A 14,669-nucleotide genomic window follows, 5' to 3' on the forward strand; every position below is an offset into this window, starting at 1 on the left:
GTCTTCAGGACATAGTTTCTGCCCAGCAGCAGTAGTTCATTAGAAATTCCCAAGAGGTGACTGACAGTCATTAGTTGGAAATGGAAATTCCATAAGATTTCCGAGTTCTAGCCACTTTTATTAAAACTTTTTAATGTGAATAAATGGTTTAGTGTTCAGGATTATCTTAAAATACATCAAAAGAGGGTAAAATGCTTTAATAATTTCAAAAACGATATTTAAAAAAGTGTTTAGATTTGCAAAACTGTTAAAACCTTTACACTGAAGCTTTAGCTCCAGACCATAATTACATTTGACCACAGTTAACTTTAACCCTTTACGCGATAAACATGAATCAGCTTATTCTGTCATTGAGAAAACATTTTATATTAGTAATGTGTTTCATTTTGGTGAATAGTTGTTTTAAAGTATTGCTTACCAGCCCAAAGCCGCTTTTATCCTAGTGGATCAGATAATTCATGTTGATAGTTTAAGGAGTTAAGGTATGCCAAAGACTATTGTAGGTTTTTGACAGACACCTGAGGTGTTGAAGGTTTTAAAGCTTAAAAAACACAATGATTTGAATAAAGAAACACTGAGAAATCACATTTTAAGCTTAATTGTCTTAATATATGTCTTTCATCATCACAAAAATGCCACAAAAACATCAAAACTCACAATTTTTTCAGAATGGATCTTCAAAGATTTGTTTACCTCAATGGTTTAATTTGTTTCTGTTTCTGAAAAGAAAAAAAAAGTGCCCTCTCATCAATTATATTACTGGTAAGCACAAGTGCATTTTAGAAACGGGGCCAACAACCGGAGTCTTTGGGGAGTCAGCAGTTTTTGACTGAAGGAGCTAAGGAGTTTAATGCAAAGCGTTTCCACACTGTACATTCCTACTGACGTCACCATATAAAACTGACTCAGATGATTTCTGCTTCATTATTGACTAACTGACATTGACATTTGGTTTTGCTACGACTGCTGTTTTGCAGTAATGGTCCAACATAAAAAGAGTTAAGTGAGTAAAGAGGATAGATAGAGCAATGCAATATGAGGAGGATAGTGGTGAATCGTGCACCATCCCAATGTTTGCTGCCATTTTTTTAACAAAACTCCTTAAAAAAATTTAACAAAAGATCTATTTAATTTGAGATTGGTAAACCAAAACTGAGTAACACTGGTGGATAAATGTTTGTCTAGTGGAATTACTGAAGCACCAATCCTTCATTGTGTTCATGTGTTCATTAATTTTATTAAATTGGAATAAAAAAAATGAATGAATCTTGACTCTTGTCTGTAATTCAAATAAAGCTAAATCTATGCTGTTATAGTGGGGGAGTAACACTAGTGACACTGCACGAATGAAGGAGGCCCAAACTTAATTTGATTTCTACATTTTTATGTCAATCTTTTTACGTTTTTTAACAACTAAAAATTGGGCTTGCTTTGTTCCTTCCTTTAAAGCTTTAAATGTCGACACAAAGAAGTGATGCTCCATCACCATGTACCATAAAAACAGAGAGTTGTGTCGGAATAATTGCCTTGTGGCCATACAGTAATGAGCTGCTGTCATGACATATTTATATGTCCCTACATTAGTTGCAAGGACTGATGACAAGGCAGTTACGACGGGCATTAGACACAATTTAGAAGCTGTCAGTAAGACACACAAGCACAAGTCTTTTCTTAACTCTTTCCATCTTTTTATTGTAAGATTTCTCAGATTTTGTAAATTACAAGGGATGACATTAATTTACAGAATGATTTTAATTGTTATTTTTCTTTATGTGAAGAATGGTAGTGCTAATTGTGTTGAAATTCCTCATAAAAACCCTGCAAGGAAGAGCAAAGAATAACCAGTTGAGAAAATTAAAGCAGAGGTACCTCAAACGTGTTGTTTTTTCTAGGAAATGAGACACTTTGAAATTTGATCCAAAAAATATAAGAAGGGAGGTTAACCCTTTAAAGCCCACCACAACAAAGAATTGAAGTTTTTTAATAATATTTAATTATTTTACAAAGTATGACTTGTCAAAATATATTGTTACGGAAAAAAAGCACCTTATTTATCCATTGTCTCAAATTTGAGAGACGCATTTTTAACTTGGTGGAACTGTATTATAAATAATTAATCATCAACAAAATTAGCATTTTTTCAATACAGCAAGTAGTTATTTAAAAAAAAGAATAAGAAGAGGTTAGCTAATCTCAACCTAAAGTTGAGAAAATTAGCTAAACATTTTCCCGCCAAAAGTAGTTTTGAGAAGTCATGGGGGCAGCCATTTTGAAATGAGCTGGAAAAGTCTTTCTACTGCCCCTAGTGGAATGATAATGCACTGCAAGGCAGAAAACAGTTTTTCTAATGTTAATGAGTTCTCAAAATTAAATGTATCAAATATGTTACAAATGGTTATATAGGGTTAATGATTGACAGCTTAATTACATAAAGCAGCAAACAAAGGAAAACTGGTTCTGTTGAATTTCTGGAACTGACTGAAATGCAATTATTAAAAGAATCATCCTCTCGTGGTTTGAGCTGGAAAAAAATGTCTCAGGATTTTTTTTTCGTGATTTAGAATTTCTATAGAGCTATTCTTTTTTTATGCAATAAGACGGAAAATACAAAGTCAAGACCATTTAAAGATATTTTTGTAAAAAAAATTCAAATCAGATTTTGACATTCAGTTGAAAGTCTACAAAAGGTCAAGGTTTGACCTTAAAGACCCACTCTAATGAACACTCTGTTTTTGGTGTTTTAAACATGTTCTTGTGGCATTCTCTCATGTTGGAGGACAAAAAATGAGCCTTTCTAAGTATTTCTTTAATCACATTGTTACGAGTAAGGAGCAGACAAAAAAGACGCTGTTTGAAAAAGCTCATATTTGTGATGCAAAGCTTCAACAGCAATCAAAAATGTCCCTGCTCTGTTTAATTCTGATGCATCCACTTGTACGAGACTAGATCCATGCAGAGTATATCTTCGTTTTTGGGGTGATGGGTTATACTGTGCCAATGGTCCCGCCCACAACTCAAGTTTCTAACAAACTATTGCCGCTCTGCAGAAACTATGTCCTACAAAATGCTCGTTTTCTTTAAAATTTTGCCTAAAAATTGCATAATCCTAATAAAAGTAATAATAATAATAAAAAAAACACTGGGAGTGCTTTTACAATAGATACACGAGATGATTTGAGCCACCCTGACAGATTAGGGTGGAACAGAGAAGAAATTGCAAGGTATGAATTGTTGGATGCACGGAGAACTCACTTTTTGCAAAAGAAGTCATTGAAAGTATCAAGTAGGACAAACAGTTATTACACGAAGAAGTTTGAACATTTCGGTGCCAAATGCAGGAAGATGCCGTTCTAACTCAGTCATTTCATGAAAGACGGTACACTGAAGCTCTGAGCTGAAAGAGACGATGTCTTCCCACCTCCACCTGATTTTAACACATTTTAATTCGTGAAAGGGAGAATGTTTACACTTTTGTGATGACATAGTTGAGCTTTTTGAATGAATAATGTTCATCTCTTGCATTTTTGCTGCTGTGATACTTGAGGACTTTTATTTTGAAACTTTGTGGATGGCATCAGAACAGTTTTATGTTGTTGAAATATCTGAAACTGATATAAATGTTCTTCAACAAAAGTTCAAAGTTCTTTCACTTCTGATCTTTTTTGTATTTTTGAGGGAATGATACCTGTTATTATGTTTTTTTTAATGGTTGTTTTATGGTTTGAAAGAAATGCAATAACTCTTTTTTGTACAAATAGAAGAATCAACAATAAAACGGACTTTAAAACTAGGATTTTTGAATCAGTTCTACTGTTACCATAATAAATAGGAGCTGCATTAGTATAATTTTGTGCAAATATTCAATTTTTAAAATGTATTCCCATTTCCAGGGTTTTCCCAACCTCGGCCCCCAGAGCGGTGGTTCCTGCGCCTCTCCTCCTCCTCCTCCTCCTCCCCGCTTTAACCGGCGTCGTGGCTAAACCAGAAACCATGGGTCGTAGGCTGGACCTGTCGGGGCTAACCGACGACGAGGCGGAGCACGTCCTGAAAGTGGTCCAGCGTGACATGAAGCTGAGAAAGAAGGAGGAGGAGAGGCTGAGGTGAGATGACATTTTCCAGCCTGGTATTTTTTTCTCTTTTTTGACACTTGGTGTGTGTCAAATATGCGAGGAGAGATCTGATGATGAGAGAAGTCATCTGCCAGTGAGCAGAAATGACCTGATGAAGTAGTTTATTAACACTCAAGGGTTTGGATGAGGTGCTGGAATTTTTGTTTTGATGAGACAATTGCTGTAATTTGATTAGGAGAAACCTAAAGTCCCACTCCGATTATCTTTTGATCCTCAGAGAAGGAAAACGAAGACGTACATGGATGTTAGCATCCACTGTTTTTTCCACGTCACAAATACAATCTTTATCAAACTGCAGTTTTTCATCTGCTCCTGATTCACCATAATTTGAATAAAGAAGTATTCAGAAATGCAATTTTAAGTTTAATTTTATTCATATATGTCCTCCTCCATAGTCAAAAAACGTGTTAATAACACCAACAACACGATTTTCATCGGAGTGGGTCTTTAAGAATATGGAGATAGAGAGAAAAATGAATGTTTTTAGTTAACTATAATGATTTTTTTTGGCATTTGTGATTGACAGATAGAAAGCTTTTAGCTGTTTCCACAGTTGCTTAGTCTTCATCAGATTGTACATGAAATGTGATTCTTGTTGACAAATTTGACAATTTCTTAGATTAAAAAGATGGTTTTGTTTAAATTTCAAGTATTGTTTTGACTCTGCTGGTTTTCTGGTTGTGTGGACTTCTGGGTAATTGAGTTTAGTGGTCTGATACTTGAGTGAGCAAATTTCTTGACATTCGATCTCTTTGTCCCTACCTCCTTTGTTTTGCTCTCTTCAGATTGTTGCTATGGGTTTCTTTTTCGGCAAAGTTGTGTTTTAGGCTTCTAAAAAAAAAAAAAATCTAAAAATAAGTTAGTTTAATTTCAGAAGAAGAGCTCTACGTGTCTTCTGTTTGCTAGATTGTGACCTCAAGGTTCTAACCCGTAATTTAAAAGTCATCGAACAAATTTTAGGAGCAATCCTTCAGTGGCGTAATGTTCCCGAGTGGATGCCTTGAGTGATTAGGCTGCTTCACTTGAAGCACTAAGCATGTAAGCTGCACTCTAAAGAAAGTTTCTTCTCAAGTGGAACCAAAAGGTTCCACAGCGTGAAATACATCTCGTTCTCCTGGATTCAGGTTTAAAGCAGCACTGAGGTTTTTACCAAATTTCTAGGCTTTTAAAGGTTTCCCTCACCAAACTGTCACGAGTTATCAGAGATAATTTATGCCTATTAGGCTGTTATATTGCAACATAACTGATGAGGTTCTTTTTTAATGTGTCTTCTTCTGATTTATCTTGGATTGGAAATTTCTCCTTAAAGCTTTAGTTATGATTTTATTCCATTATTTTGTATTTCCTAATTTTAAGTTTTTAAATTTATTAAATTATTTTTTAAAAATAGCAAAAATGATTTTAGATGTACATTTTTTGGAAAATAAAGGGCATCAAAAACTATTCATGACCTTAACTGCTGACATAAAAAGTATGAACTGTGTTTAATTCAAAATGAAGGGCACATTGCTTCATTGAAACTAGACATCTGTGATCATTGAAAGAAGCTGAGACCTTCCTCTCTATGGAGCCCTGTCTCCTCTACACAAATGATCTTTTATTTTACTCTACTTTTAAATAAAGTCCACTTTTGCAAATGACGCTGGTGAAGCATTAATGGAAACGTTTAAGGCTAATTTTGCATTTAAAAGGCCTCATTTACATTCAGCTTCTTTGCTTAAGAACAAGTCCTGTTAAAATACTGGCCTGACTCTGCCTTTAAACTGAAGCGCGGTAAATTGCCCATTAAAATGACACAGCTGGCTAATCCTGGTTTGGAACGTTCTGCTTTGCTTCATCTGAAGTGTAATGAGTGCAGAAGCATCCATTTTATGTGGTCCATCACTTTAAAGCTTTTATCCGTATTTAAACGAGTTGTTTTATGATGTTGCTTGGTTTATAAAATACGCTCAAACCTGAAGATCTTTTTGTGAAATGATGTTACAGTAATACAAGAGGAGTTCATATTGCTTTCATATTTTTTTTTTAATATTTTCACTGCTGATTTTAAAGCTGATGCAGTGTCTCCGACATATTCAATCTTTTGGTTTCTGTTACACCTGGCAAAGCTGTCCAACAGACTAAAATAATAAAAGAAAAGCAAGTAAAAAGCTACAACAAACGTTTTACAAGACAAATCTTTCCTGTCTGTAGTGTTCAAGGTCAGGGACACCATAGGTCAAGAAATGATTGAGAATATTTAACTTATTTTGTTTGTTTTGTCTAACTCTGGCTAGGATAGGCTCCAGCAACATCACAACCTTAAAAGGGATTAAACAGCTATAGAAAACGGATGAATGGATGGATGGATGGATGGATAGATGAATGAAATACCGCAAGTCATTTCCCAGGTTTAGATACTGCTAAGACCTCAAACTCAAAGACCATACACACACCCAAAACATAGAGCTACATTAATACACTGGACAAAGTGAGGTATTAATGTCACCCATCTAAAAATACAAAATCAGATCAAAGCCATTGCTTCCTGAAACTTCTGCTGCCACTTTGAAACCTGTTGACAGTGATTGGTCTGAGTCGGTCTGAGACACGTTTTTAGAGGAATCGATCAAGAGTGAGGATGTTGGAGGTCCACACCCTTTCCACTGAAAGGCTCGGGAGAAGCTGTCAAACATTTTCTTTTTCTAACTTGTCCTGTCCAACAGCTGAGCAAACAGATATGAGAGAGCCTCTTGCTGAGAGCCTCTTGTGTTTGACAGATTTTACTGTCACAACAGGAGTTTATTGAGTATAAACCCCTTTTGTATTTTATGCTAAACTTATAGACTTTTACTTAAATTTATTTTGATTATGCTTGCAATTTTTTTCTTTCCTCCGTTGGACTGAAAAGAAGAAGAGGGAAGTTGTGGGGGGCTAAGGGCACAAATGAAAGGTAGTAGAGGGGAGTTTAGAGAAAGTAGAAGATGGTAACAGAAGGAGGTAACATCATAAAACAACCAGGTGTAAAAAGCAATCTGGAGTGGGGCCTGTCTACACACACACAGTTGCAAACATACCTGTTGGCTAAAGTAGTCTTCACATATAAAGTAGTCAATATGTACACAATACGAGTGTACACACACACACTTGTGCATATAAGCCCACACATGTAAAACCTTTCATTCTGTCACGCATACTATTAGTGCAAAGATGAAATGACATCTGTGCTCAGGTGTTTATGTTTTGCTGAGGTGGATGATGATGGAATGTTCAAAGAGGGACAGCGCCCGGCCATCCCACACCAAGACCCCCCGCCGAGGCAGTAGCAGCAGCCAGGACCCCCCACACCCGCCAACGCCCGCATCACCCTCTTGCCAATGGCCCTACATGTCTACTGTATTGTGCGATTGGCACCACATGCTTTTACTGAGGCATCTGATTGGTCAATTCGTAACTTGAACTACTTCTAATAAAGAAAATAATATCTTTAAAAAATAGGATTAGAAAGAAGATGTTAAGAGGAAGGTGTCAGAGCAAGAATGGTTATTCTGACAAATAAAATGACTATTTCTCAAGAGAAGTCAATGGGATTTTGACCTTCTTTGAACCAGTGGGCACTTCCTATTTGGAACATGAGAGAAGAGGGTTAATATGTCCAGTGAATATGCAGTCAAGGACCTAAAGGCAATGATTTGTTCTTAGGGTGTACCTCCCTTTGTGACTTTTCCCCACCTGTGATTCTTAACTGGATGTTAAGGGATTTTCCGTCATCACTATGGGGTAGAAGTTGTGCAGATGTAGAGCGGTGGTCCTCTGATCAGAAGATCACAAGTTCAGTTCCTGCCCTGCCTGTCCAGGGCAAGACACTAAACCTGCTCTTGGTGGTCATAGGCCATCAGTGTGTGAATATGTGTGTGTGGGTGATGGTGACTGTCAAGCACTTTGGACCTTCCAACAATGTAGTTAAGTGCTATAAGTATACACCATTTACCATTAAGCTTATTTCCTGCTGATTACCTACATTTGTGATGTTCAGCCAATTAAATCCAAAAAACACCCAGTCAAGCAAACCAGGAAGTTTGACAGTGATAGCTGGATAACAAGCAATAGGTCAGTTGGATTTTGAGTGTGTTGTGAATTAAACCCACATACAGTGAAGTTGTACTCAGTAAAGACACAAAACTATTATTAGTCTTTACAGGGAGGGAAAGCCAAAATTAACCGTTGACATTCTTTTTTAACGTTGAACTTTTGCTTCAACGAATGAAGTCCTGCTTGCTGCCGTCTTTCGTCTTTAGCGAACGTCCTTCAGTTCTGATGCTTGAAAAATCAAGCTTTTGTTTGCAGCCTTGCCTGCTCTCCCTCTGAAAGGTGAGAGTGTGATTCAGCCAATTAGAGTAGGGGAGCTTTCAACTTCTGCACTCCATCACCGCAGCTAGAGAGCCTTATTACAGGTAGATAGCAGCAGGAAGCTTACAGGAGCGCAAGAGTGGTCTTAGTTAGCAAGATGCACAACCACTAACAAAAAGAGCCACACAAGCAGATCTGTGAGGGTAGAGGCATCCAACCACCACTGTTTGAGGGTGATTCTTGCAGGTAATTGTGTCTCATTTTTATGAAGGGTACACTTTATAGTGATGATTCTGTAAATGGTTTTCAGAAATCCACAGGTGGAACAAGGATAGCCTTTCCAATTAGGGAAGGCTCTGCGGATAAGTCGCAGTTATTTGTAAAGTTGTTGGCAGGAGCTCTTGATCGGCCATTCTTCATTTTAATTGTGCAGAATAATCCGTGACTCAGTAATGCAGCTTTGCTTCTCATGGCAGTTTTACCTAAATGGCAAAAGCTGTTTTGGTAATGAAAACTGTGAAGAAAAGTGGGGCTGAGCATTAATCACAGACGTTTTAAATAAGAGGACTTATGTTGGTTTGAGGCTTCAAGCAATAAAAAGTGGAGCTGTTTAATTCCCAAAAGATCCAGTGTTTTATTCATCCGAAGCCTTCTTTGTTTTTCTTTTCATTTTGTCTGGTGTCTTTTAGTCAATGTGGCAGGCAGGCAGAGAGCCACAGGAGTCACACTGGGAGGCCAGGGCCCTTTTGAAATAAGGTGGCAGAAGATGTCACACTGTCTGGAGCAGAATGCCCTCTATTTCCTTCTGTATTTATCCTCTGTCTGGAGACGACATTAAAACCGACACACGCAGAGTTTTCTTTGAGGATTCAAAAATGTATTATTTCTAAGCAAGGGCAAGAGACACTCAGCTTCTCTGTGGACAAAACTGCTCCTAATACACGGCAATCAATAATTGGATGTAAGTGGATTTCGGTGGGCGAGCAGTCAGAGGATATTGGCCTTTGTGGCTTTACAGTGCCTTCAGGGAGCGCCACCATCTCCTGTATGAAAGCAGCACTGAATGAGGACAGAATTAGCTCCTGATTTGGTCTTGGTGGCCCTGATGTCTGGTCATTTCAGAGAGTCTGCTCCGTTAAAGTCCCACTTTTAAGAAAATGGTGTTTTAACATTTTCTTGAAGCATTTTTTTTTTACTTGTGATAGAGGAAATATGTGAAAAAATTACAATTAGAAGTGTGTTTATGAGTATTTCTTTATTCAAAACATGGTAAAACAACCAAGAGCAGAAAGTTGTGGTTGATGTGCTTTCCTTTTTCTCATCAGATCAGCTGGATAGCTCCAATACTGGTCGCCATTTTTGTTGCACTGGTAATGTTAGTTTGGGCATGTGAGGGTCTGTAAGCTAGTGGGAGAGAGTGTAAACAGAGGTTACTTTGCGCTTACAGACACAACTCAGGAGAATTTCTATTGTTGCTCTGCAGAAACTATGACAAAACTATGATTAAAAGACCACTCGGGACACTTTGAAAATAGATCAAAAGATGATTGGAGAAGCTTTTTAATTGAATGATCTTCTCAAATACAATAAAAAGATTTTGCTCTAATAGTTTTGATTTCTGCTTAAATAATGAAACCATATTTCTAGACAAATGAACTAATGACCCAGTTTGTCTGTTAAATAAAAATCCAGAAGTCATGTAACAAGTCCGGTGCGGCTTTGGGGAGAGTTTGAAAGGCTCCATTGTTTTAAACAGACGTGCATTATTCTGTTCTTCTCAGGCTTTAAGATGATTGCTCCGTGCCATGATTCAGTGTCGCTTCCCGCATGTGACAGCCTCAAACTTTGCTTTCATTTTGTGAATGTGCTGATGGTGGACAGAACTTGAAGGCTCATTGGCTTTTGGGTACGTTAGCAGGTGTTTACATTTCACTGCAGTTCCCTTATCCCATATGGTCTATGTCTATGTGGGTGAACACGTCATCCCGCTTTGTGAATGTTTAATATTGTTGTGCAACAGCCACAGAAGGTTCTAATTTCACTCCAATTGTTTTGTTGTGGTGCTCTCGTTCTCTTGGCTGCGGTTCAACTTTGATGGGGGATTAGCTGGGTTACTGGTGAGGGTTATTCGTCTGACGCACACTGATGTGGACTGTTTTGATGGGGAGGTTGATGAGTGAGTTTGGGATGTTTTTTGACGTTGTGATGCCTGCTGGTGTACGTGCGCCACAATTTGCCAGAGTGATAAGACAAATCTACTTTTCGTCTTCAAGCTTGAATCTTTTTTGTCCTTTTGTTATAGTCTCTCATCTATTTTTATTTATTTACTCTTTTTGTTTGCGTTTGCATGATTGATGTGACCTGACTTTTCTACTGGAGAGGATTTATCCGTCCGTCATTGTCCCATGAGAAGACACGGCGCTCCGATGGACCGAAAGCTGCCTAGATCAGAAAACATTCATCTCAGTTCATCCCGCTTTTGTTCAGAAGATTCAGATGGCTCTGACATCATAAAGGTCAACGTGAAGCTCTGCTCCTCTTATTGCTTTGAGCAGAAATTGCTCTCCTAACTGGCTTCTGATCGTCAACATTCAGCTTTAATTTGCTTCCTTGTGTTCCTGTCTGCCATTGACTCTGTGATTTCTAATTAGTTTTAATATGACTCTTGGTAGAAGATATTATAATAATTAAACTTAATTAGCAGACAGAAATATATCGCCCCCTGTGACCAGCGTGATTATACATGACTGTGCTTCAGCATACACACTCAGGTCAGTTTATCGGAGGTACAGCATGTCACGGTTTTAATTGCATCCTGTTTACTTGAGGTTTTTGGAGGAATAAATCGCAAAATTAATTTTTAATCAGAAACAATAAAGCTTGAAAAATGGGTCTTTGCGCATGTGTGTGTTTGCATCCTCTCCAGAGCAAAGTGTCGAACTGTGGTTTGCAGCACGTGATAGAAGAGGATTCAGATTTCCCCCGAGTGTAACAAATCAGCAGCTTGCATTCACAGGAGGTGCTGAGCCCGTGGGATTGGCTGATGAGATGTTGAAAAACGAATCTCAGGCAGTGGTTGCTATCATGGCTCACGCCTCTTTAGTGTTTTTGCTGACTGAGTGGACGCCTTTCACTTCGATAACCTTGAATGTGTCTTTGAGAGTGCCTGCATGTGATCAAGACCTTCATCGAAACTAATTTCTCTGGAGGAACATTCTGGGCGTACCTGCAGGAAGACAGTGCTTTTGCATTTCAGCAGTGATTACGTCCGGAGCTGACCAAATGTCAAGTGGTGTTTTCAGCCAGGGAGACATAGTTGGTTGTAGCAGCAGGGGAGGTGTTATCTTCGCCTTTGTTCCCGATCTCTCCCTTTGCAATTGTCTCATCCATTCAGTCTCAGTGTCAGCCTCTCTGTCCTACGTCCGTCCTCAGTCCCTCTGTCTGCGCTTCTTTCTACCTCTATGGAAACTCATTAGCTGTGTTGTGTCGAGATGCAGGGGCCGGCTCCTTGAGCTGCTCTCTTTCCAGGAGAAGTGAGCGCTTCTTGGCAAGACAGCAGGGAACCGTCAGAATAATTGCCACACTTTCCTCACCCCGGTCCATCTCTTCAGTTCCCACAGAGTGAAAGACACAAGACTAATTATGTAAAAAGCCACTCTCTCCATCAGAGTGACTACAATACTTTAAAGTGTGTTAATTGAAGGGATTGGAGGCAATTTCAAAAGGTGCAGAGCTCCAGCCAATGAGCTGCAGCTTCAGCAAAGATCTGCCTGTTTACACCTCAGAATGACAGATGCATCCACTTTTTATGGTGCGAGGGGAGGAGGAAAATGAAAGCACATTATGAACAAGAGCACTTTATGCAGACTAATTTATTTTCCTCATCATTTTCTGAATGAAAACAATGTCCCACTTTTTCCTTCTTTATTCCTCATCGGCAATCCAAGCATTTCAAAAGTGAATACAAGTTTTGTAATTACAGTACTGTATTTTCAATCCAGTAGGATAAATTAATAGTGTATGGTATCCTATAAACCCGTACATCAGGCCACAGTGTAAACCACACAACCATTGCACTATTGATGGAAATTTAACTTAGGTAAAAACTCCACAAGAGAAGTTCAATCCTTGTGATTTAGAGTTCCAACTTTTTTTTTATCATGAACTGATGATAAAACACCAAAATGAGCGCACATCTCTAGCTGTTGTATCAGTGTGCCTGGAATCACTACATCCACGTCTACCACTGATTAATGAACTCACTTGTTTTCCAGTTCTGAATAGGGTCAAAATACTGCCATGAACTCCTGCATTTTGTTATTATATTAGCTGAAATAGAATCATATTAGGTGTGAGTCACAACCAGGATAAAATGTTTTCCTCACAAAGTGGTGTACATTATGAAGTTATGGGAGCTTAGCAGAGAAAAAAGTTATGGTGGCAGCAAAAAACAAAAAAAACACTTGCAATCCAACAGGGTTTATACAGTAGCTTTAATGATCAAAGTTCCACAACCCTACACAAAGCGCCCTCCGACAGCTACTGTCTTAAAAATATATAAATAAAACAGAAGTTTCCCAATCCGTTTGTCACTATGACAAAAAAAAGAAAAAAAATATGAGTACAGCAAAACTCGACGACTGTGTGAGGAGCAATCTGATAATCTATTGTTAAAGGACACCTAAAAGTCCTATAGGACAATTTCACCTTTTCATTGTAACAACATGTGGGATATGCTGATTTTTCAATGATATACATTGGATGATATTGGCAGTGGTCTGTATTTATTTTTGTATTTATTTATTAAACATTATTGCTGGTGTTTTGCCCTGCAATGGACTGACAAACTGTCTAGGGCAGGAGTCTACGGCCCATCAATCAAACTATCTAATCTCACCAAATTGAATAAATAAATATACTAATAATTCTCATGACCCTTGAAATTCTAGTGTGTCTCCATAAATGGCAAACTACAAATCTATACAAAATTATTGAGGTGCAGAAAGTTATTCCTGCATTCATGTGGTCTTGGAAGATTTGTTGTTTTTCTGACATTCGTGTGTGTTTTCCTAGTCGGAAAGTCATTTTTTCTGATCATTCCAAAACCACATGGACTCAGTATTTCTTAAAGTTTGCATTTTCCCCTGAAGGATGTCAGCTAGTTGGAACTAAAATGAGAACAAAAACCACAGTTTTGAAGCTTAATAATCTTCTGTTTACAATATATATATATTAATTATCAATCAAAATTAAAGCATGTTTTCATTGAGATTCCACATTATTTCTTTCTCTATTAGGGTATATTACCAAAACACGCATCAACTCCTGATCCAGCTCTTAAAAGTAGAACCCTCTGTGCCTCACAAGTAAAAAAAAAAAATGCCCTCTCTAGTCCAGGATGTTTTGCCCATCAGTATGTATGAATAAATATATATAACGTATATACCGGTAGGAATAAAGTGGCCTTGAAGAATGGACGGATATTGTTGTTTTATTTTGGAGTTTTAGTCGTTGCTGGTCCAGTTTTTAAAATGGTACAAAACAGCTTTATTTTTTATTTCTTAAACTCAAATTCAGCAATGCAAAAAATGATCTAATGGTGTAACACTCAGCAATGAACAGGATTAGTTTTGTTACTACAAGACATTTAAACAGACTTTTACATTTTTATCCTATTACCTTAATCATTGTGAGTGCAGTCTTAAAACTCTGTCATTGCCTTTAATTGACTGGCCTCAGAGGGTTCAGATGTACTTATATTTTTTTTCATCAAAAAAGTTTTTTTTCAACTCATATAGTTATAAACATCAATCCAGAGAAGTTAAAATAAGAAAAAGTATGGCAGCAGATCCATATAAAGTGAAACCATTGCTCTTAAAACTGTGTGCTGAGCAGCTTCAACAGGAAACTGAGGTCTGCACAAAATTCTACAGAAGACCTTCTGCTCGGCATCTGTTTCACATAAAAGATGTCCCAGCGGTCTGAATGTCTACAGTGCTGTCTCACTAAACTCCCACATGTTGAGTTTTTTTTTTTCTTATTCAACTTGTGGATTCAACCGGATGGATGTTTGGCCATCATAAAAAACGGGTGGTGAAATGTAATCATTTACTTGTCTTGATTCCACACCCACCTAAAGATGAGCGAGCATGTGTCATCCTTTTTTCTTGCTCCTCACGGCCCTCCTATGTGTCTGTAGAAATCATGACA

At 37.8% G+C, this 14,669-nt stretch overlaps 1 protein-coding gene across 4 annotated transcripts in view; it reads left to right on the plus strand.

Annotated features, from left to right (window-relative positions):
* LOC112151346 (myosin VIIA and Rab interacting protein) overlaps positions 1 to 14,669 on the plus strand; it is a 113,093-nt gene that overhangs the window by 13,152 nt on the left and 85,272 nt on the right. For all 4 annotated transcript variants that reach the window (XM_024280215.2, XM_024280217.2, XM_024280218.2 and 1 more), the window contains exon 2: positions 3,891 to 4,100. In XM_024280215.2, the coding sequence (XP_024135983.1) occupies positions 3,991 to 4,100 (110 nt within the window). In that variant the 5' untranslated portion in view covers positions 3,891 to 3,990. The remainder of the gene's footprint in view (positions 1 to 3,890; positions 4,101 to 14,669) is intronic.

The sequence above is a fragment of the Oryzias melastigma genome, linkage group LG20 (genome assembly GCF_002922805.2).
Source record: "Oryzias melastigma strain HK-1 linkage group LG20, ASM292280v2, whole genome shotgun sequence".
Classification (NCBI taxonomy): Eukaryota; Metazoa; Chordata; class Actinopteri; order Beloniformes; family Adrianichthyidae; genus Oryzias; species Oryzias melastigma.